Raw genomic sequence first — 14,478 nt, 5'->3', positions numbered from 1 at the left:
GATCCATCCCTGCTTTCTAAAGTCATCTAATTAAAGAAGAGAACTCTTAGAAGGTTTGAGTCTTGAATTCGGAGGATTTAGAAATGTCTTGTAACGAAGCTAGTTTTAGGACTGAAAACTTGACACCAAAGCTTTAGGGTGAGATTATGGGTAAAAATTCCAGAAATGATGCTGCTGACTCTTGAAATTTGTTGGTAATCTTAGGTCTGCGGAAAGTTTAAACCACCCCTGGAAGAGATAGTAAAAGGTGTGTTAAATGTTTGTAGGTAAAACTCATGCTGTAATGGGGAAAACAGGCTCTGAAATCAGACAGACTTGGATTCAAATTGTGGTTCCATTACTTCCTAAGCAGTGAGCCTTGGTATGGAGTAGATGAGGCAACACTGCGAGGTGCCTCACTCACCCTCCCTTTGTAAGACTGATGATAAAAAGATACAAAGGAAATGTCACTAGGGGCCACATTATCCTCTCTGCAGCCACAGAAACACAAGTGTTTTTAGCCATAGCAAACAGCTCTTCAGGTAGGAAAGAAAGGAGGGAGCCGATGAGCAAAGAAGTTCAGGATCCTACGGACTGATGCATTCCTTCAAAATAGGCAGGTGTCACTATTAAGATTTACCCACCACAAACTGCTGCTGTGTCCCGCCCATAGACGTACGACGCTGGGTGTCCTGATGTGCACGTACTAGCAGCTGAACCAGCCGTGGAATGGCGCCCTGCTCCCGCAAAGGGGCGTGATTTGCTGGACAAAGGGCAAGATTTCGAATCAATCCAACGGTAGCCTGTAGATAAGAAGCATAAAAAACTGCATACAACTCAGTCAAACCATTCTTAGCCCAATTCCCACCACACTAAAATTACTGGGATCACCTAAAAGTAGCACCGACTACACAAACACTACAGAACCTACCCCGCTCCAGCCCCACTTCCCACGCATCAATCCCTCGGCCCCGTGCCTAGCAGCCACCCCGTAGCTAGAAGTGGCTCATCTTTATTTCTGCCACTTTCTACTCTGACAACTCACCTTTATCAGAGGCCAGTGGGATGGTGGGTGTAGGAGTTTAACTACAACTGGTAGTCCATAGTGAAGGCGAACAGCGTTCTGGGCCATCTCTGCTTCCTGGTGTCGGCTGGTCAGGTGACGAAGAGCACAGATGGCCGGCTCGGTGATGTCCTCCCTGTCACCAGCACGAAGGACAGTACGCACCAGAGCCTCTATGCCACCCACTTGGCACACCATCATCTTGTTCTTATAGTTATTGCAGGTGAGATTAGAAAGAATTCCAGCTGCACAGGTGACCACGTTTATGTCATCTGAGCCCAGCAACTGAACAAGGGTCCCAAGAAGACCTTCCATTCCTTCCTATGGAAACAAAAACACATGCTCAGGACACTGTCATCTTGACTCTGTCACCAAGGCACTGGTTTAACTCAGAATTTACCTGCTTAGTTGCAGCATCTGAAAGATTCCTAAGAGTCCAAAGACAGTTCTGAACAAGACGTTGACTTGGATCTGTCAGGTGAAGTCCTAAAGCTTGCATTCCACCTACAATATGAAAAAAGATCCAAGGCAATGGCCACTAGTCAACAATTCCTATCAGCACTAAGTGTCTTCTCTAGTCTTAGAGGATGTTCCTCTTTATTGCCAAAGCGTATCTTTTCCATCTAAATCCTTTATTTCTTTTTATTTTCTAGGATACTGTTCAGTTTCCCTTTCTTTGCCAATTCATTTCAACTTCTGTCAAGTATCTACTGTTCCTTCCCTATGTGGAAAAAGCCTTCATTATTTTCACTATTCGTCTGAAGGTAATATTCCTATCACTTCTTTCATCTATTCAATCATTTCAAAAACATTCAATAGTATTTTGAGTTGGAGCTATACCAATGAGCAAAATCCCTACACTCACAGAGCTCATGGTCTAGTTGGGGGCAAACAATAAACAAGTAGTAATAAACTAAAACATATATGTATATATATAAAATATCAGATGGTATTAAGCGCTATAGAAAAAAATACAAGACAAGAGATATAGTTTTAAGAAGGGTAATTAGGTCACCACAACATGAAGGTGACATCTGAGGAAAGACCTGAAGGAGCCATGCAAACTCCTGGGGTAAGAACAATCCAAACACAGTGCCCTGGAGCGCTTTCGCCAGGGGCTGTCTGAAAGGCACCGCCTCCCAAGGTTTGCAGCCTCCCATCATCTAGGACCCTCAGGAAGGGCACTTACACTGCAGGCGTCTGAATGGAAGCTCAATTCCCCACAGGCTGGCTTAACGCCACCCATCTCCCTCCTACTGACATCACTTCTAAGTGCAGTGAGAACTTCCCCTTGTCTCCTCATTTTTTCAGGTTTATTTCCTCAAATTAGATCTACCTGCCGTAATTCTCATGGCACCCTGTACTTTTCCTTCATAGTATTTATCACAACGACAAAGTTACCTTCCCTACAAGACAAAGATCATTCCTATCTGGTCCCTTTCTCCAAGTAGCTCCAGCTACTCATTAGCGGCTGCACAAGGCTGATACTGTGTTAGATGACTAGATGCTCTTCTGCCTTCTCTCCCTCAGAGATTTCATTCCCTCCTTCTACTGTAACTACCTTAACTCCAGATGCCCATGAGAATAGCCTGCAGACACTTTAAAAACACACATTCTGATTCAGCAGCTACGGTTCAAGTCCCATGCAGATGACTTGGAGGCAGCTCCCACCTCACAGAGGACTTTCCCCCAATAACTAAGGCAACTCCCAAATCTGTAGCCATCTTCCCCTGAATTCCAGTACCATACACTTCCAGCTACCTACTGACATCCGAATCACTGAGTATATCCGCTGCTTAAACAGTTTAGTTCCTCAAATTACACAATCCATTCTGGCAGTTCCATTTATCACCATGGTACCCACGTTCTCCCCACCATAAGCCACTTCCGGTTCACCTTCTGCACCTACATTGTCACATCCTATGGAGTCTCCCAGAAGTCCCAAACATTCATCCTTTGTTGTCTCTCTTTAATACCAAACTACTTCATTCCCAGAAGCCTGCAAGACATCTCAGAGGCCTGGTCTACTTGCATATGGTCATCCAAACTGTCATACAGTGTAGTTCCAAACACCCCACTGTGATGCTATGCCACTGCTCAACAACGACCAATAGCTTCTCATTACCTACAAGAGGTAACGGTCAAATTCTTTTTTTTCTTCCTTCAAACGTATCACACTGACTTCAGAGAAAGGGAGAGGAAGAGACAGACACAGTAACATCAATGATGAGAATCACTGACTGGCTGCTTCCTGCATACCCCCTACTGAGGATCGAGCCTATAATCCAGGCACATGCCCTGACTAGGAATCTCCTGGATCATAGGTTGATGCTCAACCGCTGAGCCACGCCAAATTCTTTAGCATAATTTTAAGGAACCCTTTAGGAATCTGAATCCCACTGAGCATTCCAAACTGACCTAAACATTCTACAGCTATAGTTTCAAAGCTGAAATAAAGCATGAATAGACACTTTACAGCCCCATACATTTCCAGATTCAACATTCCAGGGATTCTGATAAAATAAGTCTAAAAGTCTGTATTTTTTCACAAGCACTCCAGGTACTTCTGGAATAGCTGGCAGAATTTACATTCCCTTTTTCTATATAAACCCAGCCACACTTGTCTATCCCTGAGCCGACTGCTGCACTGCCAGTAGGTATCCTGAGCAATCATACCTTTCTCTCCCATAGATTCTCAAGTAAAATCTCCCAACAAGTGAGAAAATGAGTGTTACTAACCCTATACTTCCAGTATTTTCTATTAAATGCCTTTTCACCTTTCCTCTTCCAGTTTTAATTTGAAGCTTGGCTTGAGTCCAGGGAGATGTGAGGTGGGTTGTGGGAAGGAAAAAGGTTGCTGGGTAGTGGAAGAGTAGCTGTATCTTTATGAAGAAAGGCAAGAGGTCCTAGTGTAGACCACCTGTTCCTTCCCTCTGCCACCAATATGCACATAATAAAAGCAGCTTCATTAAAAATACAGGGAACAGAAAACTGTTTCACATCAGACTCCTGTTCACTAAGAATACAGAGCGCCAGTGCAAGACACTGCGCACACGCACCCCAGCAAATCAAGCAAACCACTGTGCTACGCACACTGTACTTCAACACAGCGTGTTGCAGCATAACTTCTCCTAAGTATTCGCAGGTCTGCCAGCAAAGCAAACTGAGTCTGCACAAAACCCAAATTAAAAACAAATTTTATCAAGTATTAGCTCTAGTTCATTGGTAAGAACTCTGCCTAAACTAGGCTCACGCAGCACCAATGCAGGAGTGAAGAGTGTGTCTGAAGGCGATCTTGGCTGCAAACTGAACAGAACCATCTACTTTTAGCCCATTAAGGTCAAGTTCTATTACCCTTTTCCTAAGAAAGGAAATCTAATTAGGATGCAGATGCTGTACATGAGAACTCAGAACAGACCCATATACTCACCAGCTTCTACAATAGCCGGTTTATTACTGGAGCAGACAGATAGCACCTTCAGGACTCTGCTTGTGGTCCACAGTAGTTTCTCATAAGTGTAGGTCCTCATTATATTTACCAAAGCTTGGGGTCCACCACTAGCCAGGATGATCAGCTACAAGGACAAGCATGTATCGTTAGTTATGAGTCTGGATCAAATGCCTGAGAAAAGCCCTGCTGTATTGCCAACCTGTGTTACACAAAAACTCCAGCCAGCTTGCTATTGACCTAAATGCACTCCTGGATTCCATTACCCACTCTCTCATATCTGGTCCCTATTTAATCCCTCCTTCTACCGCATTCCACTCAGACTCAGGCATCCTAGGATATAGCAACTCTGCTTCCCCCCACAAATCATAGCAGGGGGATGGGGGTAGGGGTGGGGAAAAGACTAGAAACCATGTTGGTATGCAACAGCAATGCTCACATATGAAAGTTATATCACAGCTGATTTGTTGAAAACTTACACCAGAAAGGAAACTTAAACTAATGATTTGGCTCGTTGCTTTTCCTAATCACATCTACCTTACAAAGAGATACCATAATCATCCATTCTTGCCCTTTTATTTCCCTGCATACTCCCACCTCCCAACTCCACCCCCATTTTCTAAAAACAAATCTTACCACTTCATTCCTCTGCTGAAAATGACTTGATTGCTTTGGACAGCTTTTACCATGGTTTACAAAGCCCTGCAGAATCTGCCCTATCTCACCTCAGACCTTTCTTCTTATTACTCACTCTGTGTACTCACTTCTTGAAATTCCAAAACCCATGTTCCTCAGCAGGACTTTCGAAGATGCCATTCTCTCTCTCTGACCTTTACCTAGTCAATCTCTCTCATCCTTGAGAGCTGAAAACTATCATTCCTCTAAGAGGTCTCCCTGAACCTTCAAAACAGGGTGTGGCTCACTTATATGTTCTCATAGCCCCTACTTCCTCCTAACACGTGAATAAAATAGTAACTTGGCTATTACTTCAGTGTCCATCTCCCAACCAAGAATGAAAGCTCTAAGGGAAGTCTGCCTGCTATATCCCTATTACCCAGCTCAATGCTTTACACACACATAAACATGTAAAGGAACAGAGATGTTTGACTTTTCTAGGGTATATACTAAGGGGGAGGCATACAATGAATTTGCATGAGCCCACAGAAGGACATGACATTGGAGGTCTCCAATGCTCCATGACAACCACATTTGGAACAGTTCTTACCTTGCTTTCCTGATTGCCATAAGCTAAAATCTGAAGGCAGTCTGTTGTAATAGCCAAGAATTTAACATTTGTTTTGTTGAGCAAGGCAACCATTTTCTGCAGCCCGCCAGCTAAACGCACTGCCATTTTAGCTCCTTCTTGATGCAATAAGAGGTTGTGGAGAGTTGTAATGGCATAAAACAGTACTGAATCCACTGGTGAGCTGGGGGGGAGGGGGGGGAAAAAAAAAGCCTCGTCAGAACTGGTGGGATGCCCTCTTCTCCCTGTTGGCTTCGAGCATTCTGACGTTTCCTTACCCAAGCATCTTCACCAGGGCAGGAATGCCCCCAGACTTAAAGATGGCCAGCAAGCCCTCACGATGGTGGGAGAGATTGTGCAAGGTCCCAGCAGTACAGCGAGCTGTTTCCACATCATTTGTATTCTGCATGGTACGTACAATAGCAGACACCATCTGAGGAGAACGCATGATGGCGTGTCTGGAAGCTTCCTTTTTAGAAAGCTGATGGACCATAACTGCAGCCTTGTTAACCACCACCTATAACGTACAGGAGTTAAGAGACAGCATGAGTTTTCAAAAACTAGCATTAAGTAGACATTCTGAGACTCCTTCCTGGAGAGTTTCCTTCAAAGCAGATTAGAGATCAGTCCGTGTCTCACTAACCTGGTCCTCATCATTCAGCAGTTTTGTCAGTTCTGGGATTGCACGTGTGGCAAGTTCTGCATCGTCTTGATAGTTAATCAAATTGACAACTGCATGTTTCAGCATCTGTGATGGTTCAGCCAAACGCTGGACATTGGTGGGATGAGCGGCATCAAACTGTGTAGATGGGATCTGCATGCCCTCATCTAATGTCTCAGGGAACATAGCAGCTCGCACCCTCTGAGCTCGAGTCATCGCATACTGTCCATCAATATCTGGAGAGGGAAAGTTCAACACTCACTGTCCACAGTTCAGCATCACCTGAGTATCTGCTATCCCAAACAGGTAAGGCGACACTGCAAGCCTCCCTTTTCTTTACCATACCATCTTATTCAAGCTTTCCTAAGAATAACGAATTCTCGAAGCTGCATTCTGACTTCCAGTAAGGCAATACTCCTCTTACCAGCTACTTGCTCCTGAGTGAAGGGCTGGGAAAAGCCCTGCTCCCACTCGTACAGGACTTGCTGGGTGGTGTCTGCATCTTCGTCCTCGGGATTGCCTTTACCACTCAGAGATGGCGCTGTGGTAGTGGCGCCAGAATGGATTCCAGAGTCCAGGTAAGACTGTTGCTGCCAGTGACTAACAGCTGCTTTTCTGTCTGGCTCCATGGCCATGTCCAGCTCCATCAAATCAGCTATAAAAACCAAAAAGTATCAGCATTACTACCACAGAAATGTAATTTTAGTTTTTAAAAAAATCTGTGATATGACCCATTGAAATATTTTTAGAAATATTTTTAGAAATAAAGTTAAGTTTGAAAGACAGCCAAGAAGAACAGAATGGTAGCCAGGATGCGCTTGGTGATGAGATCTCTACACTCTGAGGGACCACCTAACAGTTACTCACTGAATCAGGGAAGAATGGTACTGCATCCAGGCTCCAGAAGCAGTCATCCAGACTAGACTCCTGTGGGTGGCTTGTGTGCTATTTCACCAAGCCATGAGGAGTGAGCAGAAATGGAGCAAAAGGCAGCCTGATAAGCAAGCAGGGAGAGAGGAAAGCAAGGGGCATCTGAGCCAGACTGGGTTAATGGCAATGAAGCTGAGCCCCAACTCAGGACCTAGAGGCTTATGATACAAACCTTGGGTAGCCATTGTCCGCGCAGGATTTTCAAAAACAGTTGTATGGTGTACTTGACGTACCCTAAAAGAATTAATAAAAAGTCATTAGGGTTTTAAATTAATTTGACTTTAATACTCACAAGTCACTAGGATGGTCTGTTAAACACCATGGACTACATCCAGAAAAAGCCCCGAACCATTTTTCACCACATGACGTGGTGAAACAGACCTCACAGTCTCCCCCAGACACCTCAACCACAGCTCGGTCACTGCTGCACTTCTAAGTGAAAACTCTTTAACAAGCACCTCTTCTTAGTAGAAATATAAATTACAGATATTCAGGATGTCAAAAAGCATAATTATTGAAGATGATGAAAGCATAAAAGCTTTAATACTGAAAGCCCCGGGGTGGGGGAGGGCTGGCTATTCAAAATCAGCTCCTCCTTGAGTTCCAAAAGACCTCTCCCATTTTAACTTCTCTCACTGAAAAATTCATAGATCCTCTATCTATGACAGATCTGTCCCATTAGAAGTCCAATGGGATTTTTAAAAAACACCCAGTTTTCATTAAAAGGATCAATTGTTTTCTAATATGATGCCATCTAAAATACCTTCAAGAAAGTAATTTTGGCGACTGGATCACAGCAATGATTTTAGATATTTTTTACTAAGAAGTAAAATTACTTTTCAAAAGAAAAGTTAGCAACACAAATTAAAAGCATGATTTTTAGTTGTTTTTCAAAGTTCAAATTTATAGCAATGATTATAAATACAATATTATACTGACTAATGCTGTTTGATCAATATAAAAAAATTTAATCATTCATACATATGTATAAAAATCTTAGCATTTATTTATGTCTGCATTTTGGCTTTACTGTGTAATAATTCAGGAAAACAATGAATCACACATGGAACTACTTGCAGGTAAGAATAATTTAAGGGCTCATAGCCTCTAGACAGTCCTAATAAAATTTCCTTTATTACAAAGTCTGTCCCTAAACAAGGGCATCTTACACTACAAATTAACAGATTGGGTGTTTACCAATGTGTGAAGATATGGACTAAGATATTTATGTGTGAACTGTTTTCTATCAATGTATAAAGGAGTTTAAATATGTTTAAGGAAATTTGAAACTGCGCTCTGGAGTCCTGTTTTCTCTACAAAGGAAACACGTATTGATTATCCCTAAAATTGCTCTTCCAGCACTAGATTTTTACAGCCACAAAGATCACTTGACACTTAAAGCTGACAAGAATTGTGGATACAATTGTTTTAAAATCCACAGTAGAAACAACAGACAATTTATATACAAGGCAAAATGAAGGACAGAAAATAATAATGGTGATTCCTGTCAACAAGAATCCTGTACTGTAAAATACAGCTGACCCTTGAACAACAAGGGGGTTGGGGTACTGACCACCTGCACAGTTGAAAATCCACAAATAACTTAAGTCAGCCCTCCATATCTGAAGATTGCCAATTGCCATGTGACCCTTGGACAACGCAGGTTTGAACTGCGTAGGCCAACTGAAAAGTCAGTGTGTAAGTGGCCCTGTGCAGTTCAAGCTCACGTTGTTCATGAGTCAACCGTCATTTACTCAGCAGGATTATGTGTTTAATGTTTTGGTTCATTAGGGCTGGAGTGGGACACAGAAGCCAGCATTTTTAATGAACACTCTAGGATGCAGCAAATGATCTGCTGACTACACTTTGAGATATATTGCCGGAAGGAACCCAGGTTCTTTGTCCACTGGTACTGCATTTCACTTGTATCTTTGTGACTAGCTACTTAATCATTTTTCCAACTCTCTGGAAAATGGGTTCCCTACTGCAGCTCCAAGTATATTTCTGGGAAAGGGGGCTTAAAACATATTCTATACTGAGCTCTTCCTTTGGCCAATGCCTCGGGGCTCAGAAACCAACTAGTCACATTTATAGGCTGTGCAGCTGTTTAAGAAGCCCTCTGTACATCTGGCTTCGAGGAAAAACATAGTATTGCCTCCTTGTTAGTGATGCAAAGGCAGCATAGTTTAGCCGTGATAATGGGTAAGATCTGTTTGTGGGTTGACCTGGTAACTTGACCATGATTTATAATGAATTTATGGAAAAAAAGCAAGTTCTTGTTCCAAACTTACAATATCCATTTGTACATTAGGAACTTGTCAATACTATTATTTTTAAAGCACTTTACAATGTATGTGAAATACATAAAAATTATCTTTGCTCTTCACTGCAACTTGATGAGGTGAGGGAGGGTAAGTGTCCATCAGCAGGGAAATATACAGTAGGCGTGAAAATGAAGCTCCACAGAAGCAACAGTACATACCAACTCATCCCTACACTGCTCTGCAGACAAATTCAAATCTACCAAAAACCTGACAATTATCCACTAAGAAATTGAATATACTGTCCAGAGAGAACTAAGGCAGAATCCTGCTCAAACAGAAAGCCTTCCTCATGCTTGCTCTGGACGGAGCTGGCAGCCAAGCTCCCTTCACTACACCCTGCTGATCAGTAAGGGGCTAATGAGCTCCCATTAACCAAGGCTCACCAAACACTTCAGGAAAACCTTCAACAAAAGAAGTTCAAGAAAAACCAACATAAAAATAAGGCAACTGAAAAACAGGGATAGGGTAGGGGAAGTTTATTACTCTCATAAGGCCTGGAGAGAATAAAAATTTTTAAAGTTAAATAGATAACTGAAGCTGAAAAAAATCTCCTAGAGCATAAGGGAGAGACACCACAAAATATGAAAAATTAAGAGGATTGATCCAGGGAATCAAGGAAAGAATTATGAAACAAAAATGGGAAATGCCTACTAAGTACCAATCAAGATAAAATATTATGAAGTAGATGTTCCCTGTCAGTGATCACTAGCTACAGACCACAGCAGAATGCTCCTGTCCTGCCAACTGTCACCACCAAATGGTGCTTAGACGAGAAAGGGTGGGGAAGGCCAACCTACCCAGTCTAGCGAGGCAGTGGAAACGGGCATCCTTCCTTTCCAGACCTCATTCAAAATATTACTATGAGTAATTTTTCCTTCAGCTTTTCCAATAGGAAAACTTAAGCAAACTAGGTTTTTCTTTTCTGTTATTACAAAAAATTTCAGTATGCAGAAGCGTAGATACAACTGTATAATGAACACCCATATCATCTGTACATACTGTTAATATGCCGCATTTGTGCCTTCCTACAGAATGACCTTAAAGTAAATTACATACATTAGCACCTCATGCGGCTATAAAATTAAGTATATTTTCTTGCATTCCACATTATTATACAAGATTGGCATTACTGAGACTCAATTTCATGATGGTGCTGGAGCTTCTACTTCACCAGTTGCACTTTAACTAGCCTTCTGTCCAAGTCCTCATGATAATTCTTGACACCATACAGATTTCACACCAAAGTTACTTCTCCAGTTCCCATCCAGACAAAAGTATTTTAACTGCCTTAGATTTTAAAAAGTTTAAGCATTACTCACTGGGAGTAACTTCACCATATAAAAATAAAGCAGCTCCATTATAAAAACCACAGTTTCACCTGGCAGTTCATGCTAACAACTCACTTTTCCAATAATCTGGACTGGAAGAACCGAAGCCAATTGTTTATTCCGTTTTAAAGTAAGAATATGCAACTCTATTTCAGGAGCATAATAATAAACTTTCGATATATCCTCAGGGATTAAATAAAGTTCTTAGTAAAATTTATTATGTAAATCTAAGAACTCATACATATCCACTTTTATTAACTGTCACTACTAAACACCTTGTCATTTAACAATTTATGCAGTCTCCTCAGATCTTCCTGTATCAGCACTTTTCACTTAACACTAAAACTTTTAAGTCACAACTCCACTTTCCCTTCTGTTTTTCCTCCTCAGCTGGCCCGCTCTGAGAGGAGTCTTCCTGGACTGGCCAATAACACACCGTATACAATGATATTTTTGTTCCCCCAAAACACCTGACATTAACGCTCTTGGATTATCTTTTAATATGCAGGTGCAAAACGGCTATTAGAAGCATGAACTGTGGCCAGGAAAAATTAGGGTGTTCCCCAAATGATCTTTTTCTAATTTCATTCTCTTCTCTACCCTATCCCTAAAGTGAAACATGTTCAGTAGAAAAGCTTTCTTTGCCATTACTATAATGATATGCAGTCGATAACGTTCTGACATATTTGGTATTTACACTTACTGTTCAATCCGTGTGCTGCAGACCCTTGTAAAACATTACCATCTGTAGCACAGCATATGATGTCCTTCTTCAATAGTCAGTCTGCCCTTCCCCATTTTGTCTGCTAGTCAAACAATGCTGAACAGCTTCTCCCACCCAGGGACTGCTTCAACGCCTCGATTAGAGGGTAAGAACTCGTAAGGCCTTTGATACACAGCTCCAAAATACTGATGAAGCGTAAGCTGACAGTTTTCAGAGACGGCATTGTACTAGTGGCCAGCTTACTGAGAGCTTATCAGCACCAATTGTTATCTCAGACATCTTTTAATAGCAACATCCAGCCATCTAATGTATGTATCACCACTGGTAAAGATGGAAAAGATTAATGATATCAGCTATGGGTACGGATATAGTGAAACGGCAGAAAGTTTTTGGAGGATAAGCTGGCACTAGCCACTAAGTGTAGATGTAAATACCCTTTGGCTTAAAAAAATCCATTTTTATAATAGAAATGTATTCTGCAGGAATATTGACAGAATCATGCCAAGACATCTGCACAGTAAAGCATTCATAGAGAAAAAGCTGGAAATTACCCTAACACTTATCAACAGGAGTAAGAAATAACTTATCCATTAAATGGAATATATAGTCATCCACTGACAAATATTTAAGCATCTTTTGCTACTGACATTGCAATAACAGTGAATAGGGGAGTCAGAGAATCAGGGTCATGTATCTAGTAAGCCTTCATTCTACCGCTGAGTAAAGACTGAGAACTGCCTTGAAGAAAATAAACGAGGAGAGAATAGCGGGACCGGCGGAGGGGGGCTATTCTAGACAGATGGGTAAGGAGGGAGTGACGTGAGCAGAGGAGGGACTAGCCAGGTAAAGATGGGGCAGAACATTCCATGCAGACAGCAAATGGAAAGGAAGGAATGAGGTGTTTGGTAAAGGTACTAAAAGGTTACTAGCGTAATAAGAAATGAGGATGCCATGAAGAGAGGTGGGAACCAGATCAATAGAGATGTAAAATAAAATCCAAAGAGCGCTGGGAAGCCACGGGAGTAACATGGCCGGCGATTTAGGCCTTTTCAAGTTCACTCTAGCATCTGCATGGGGGAAAAAGACCGTGAGGGGCAAAAGCAAAACAGGGAGAGCAGTTAGGAGGCGACTGTAAATCATCCAGGTGGGAGGGCGTAGCAGATTCCTATAAATATCCAACACATAATAAGCAAAGGATCTGCATACCTTAAAATACCTTTTTGCGTACATTTGCAGAACCAAATGGTAGAATATATCAGATATTAAAAATACTTGTCCAAGAAAATATTTTATATCATTTAGCCCCACTATATGTTAGCCAAACACAGACAGCATTAAGGAAATGTTTCTAAGCATAAAAGCTAAGTGGCTTATAAAATGGAATTTTTGCAAAAGAAATGTGAACATTACTCAGCCAAGGGTTAGAACCTCAAGGCAGAAACAAACTGCTAAAGGAAAGAGGGACATATTCTTCAAAAAATAACCAATGTTTTCTAAAAGCAAGGAAATCAAACTTATTCCAGTTTTTTTATATTTAGGTAAATGTCACTGTATTTAATTATATCAATGAATTCCCTACTTTTTAGTTATTTAAACAGATTTTCATTCCGTTCTTATTCTATTAAAGTGGCAGTATTGTAAGAATCAGTTGCATCATAAAGTAATGCCAGCCTTCTGATTAAATCACTTAAATTGTTTTAAATAGTATCTTTTACAGCACAGTTTTAGGATGTTGCCTTGTAATATCCGGTAAACATCTAATTTTGCCCTTAACATACTTAACAAGGTGACATAATTAAATGCCTAGCAACTTCAGTTCTAAGCCCAATGTTATCTTATTGAATCTTCCCCTGTTGATAATTTCTCAAGTTCTCAGATGAAAAAACTGACAATCAGCAGTTAATGTAAGAGCTTGAGTATAGCTACTAAACTGTTCAGTTAAAATTCAAACGCTGGTCTGTTGAGTTCAGTCATGTGCGCTTTAAGTCAAACCATATATCCCCCAAAGTTATAGACAATTAGTATTTAAAGTCAATGTTACAGATAAATCCAAGTGTGAGTAATTTTTAGATAAAAGTATCATAAGAACTACATTCTCTGAATAGAGACCATAGCAAAAGGAAGGCACACACACAAAAACCAACGTGTATTACGAAAACTTTAATCGCTCCACATTTTTACTTTGTGCCTAGATACAACATTATTGCTGAAGAGAAACACAGAATTTTCAAGAATGAGTATGTTATGCCAAGAAAATGTAAGATTTTATTTCAAGAAAGTTTCTAGATGTTAATCTCTAGGTTTGGGCTATAGGCAGAATTAATGGCAGGGACTCAAAAGACTTCGAGGAGTAATGCATTGCTTTATATTACGTAACAATGGCCTTCCTCTTCTCCACTTGTCACAAGAGTTTCCCTTCCCCACCATACCAACAACAGTGACCTTAAAAAAAAATTTTTTTTTTAAAAGCTCGATGAGTGAACTTGGTGATAGCTGGGACTATACCTTTAGTCCCTTACTGTTTCCAAAGTACTGAGCACATAGCAAGCTCTTAGGCATCTGAGGGACTGAATGTGCCAGTGAGAAAAAATGTTCAAAAAGTAGAACAAATAAAATGTAATATGGGGGCTTAGATGGCCAACAACAATTATATATAACCTGAGAGACTCAAGTGCCTTTAGGAACATGAAAGATTCACCGAGGAAGAAAGTGTCTCATCTGTAACAGAGATCAGCAAACTTTCTGTAAAGAGCCAGATGGTAAATATTTTGGGCGTTG

At 41.2% G+C, this 14,478-nt stretch overlaps 1 protein-coding gene across 3 annotated transcripts in view; it reads right to left on the bottom strand.

Moving 5' to 3' along the window:
• Positions 1–14,478, bottom strand: part of CTNNB1 (catenin beta 1) — a 31,956-nt gene that overhangs the window by 5,406 nt on the left and 12,072 nt on the right. For all 3 annotated transcript variants that reach the window (XM_081159746.1, XM_081159747.1, XM_081159748.1), the window contains exons 2-10: positions 7,497–7,558; positions 6,819–7,049; positions 6,377–6,630; positions 6,012–6,250; positions 5,716–5,917; positions 4,473–4,617; positions 1,443–1,546; positions 1,025–1,363; positions 624–782 (exon numbers count right to left, since the gene is read on the bottom strand). In XM_081159746.1, coding sequence (XP_081015872.1) covers positions 624–782; positions 1,025–1,363; positions 1,443–1,546; positions 4,473–4,617; positions 5,716–5,917; positions 6,012–6,250; positions 6,377–6,630; positions 6,819–7,049; positions 7,497–7,509 — 1,686 coding nt within the window. In that variant the 5' untranslated portion in view covers positions 7,510–7,558. The remainder of the gene's footprint in view (positions 1–623; positions 783–1,024; positions 1,364–1,442; positions 1,547–4,472; positions 4,618–5,715; positions 5,918–6,011; positions 6,251–6,376; positions 6,631–6,818; positions 7,050–7,496; positions 7,559–14,478) is intronic.

The sequence above is a fragment of the Miniopterus schreibersii genome (genome assembly GCF_964146895.1).
Source record: "Miniopterus schreibersii genome assembly, chromosome: 15".
Taxonomy (NCBI): Eukaryota; Metazoa; Chordata; class Mammalia; order Chiroptera; family Miniopteridae; genus Miniopterus; species Miniopterus schreibersii.
The sequence above is the reverse complement of the archived record's forward strand: the minus strand, read 5'-3'. Positions and strand labels throughout refer to the sequence as shown.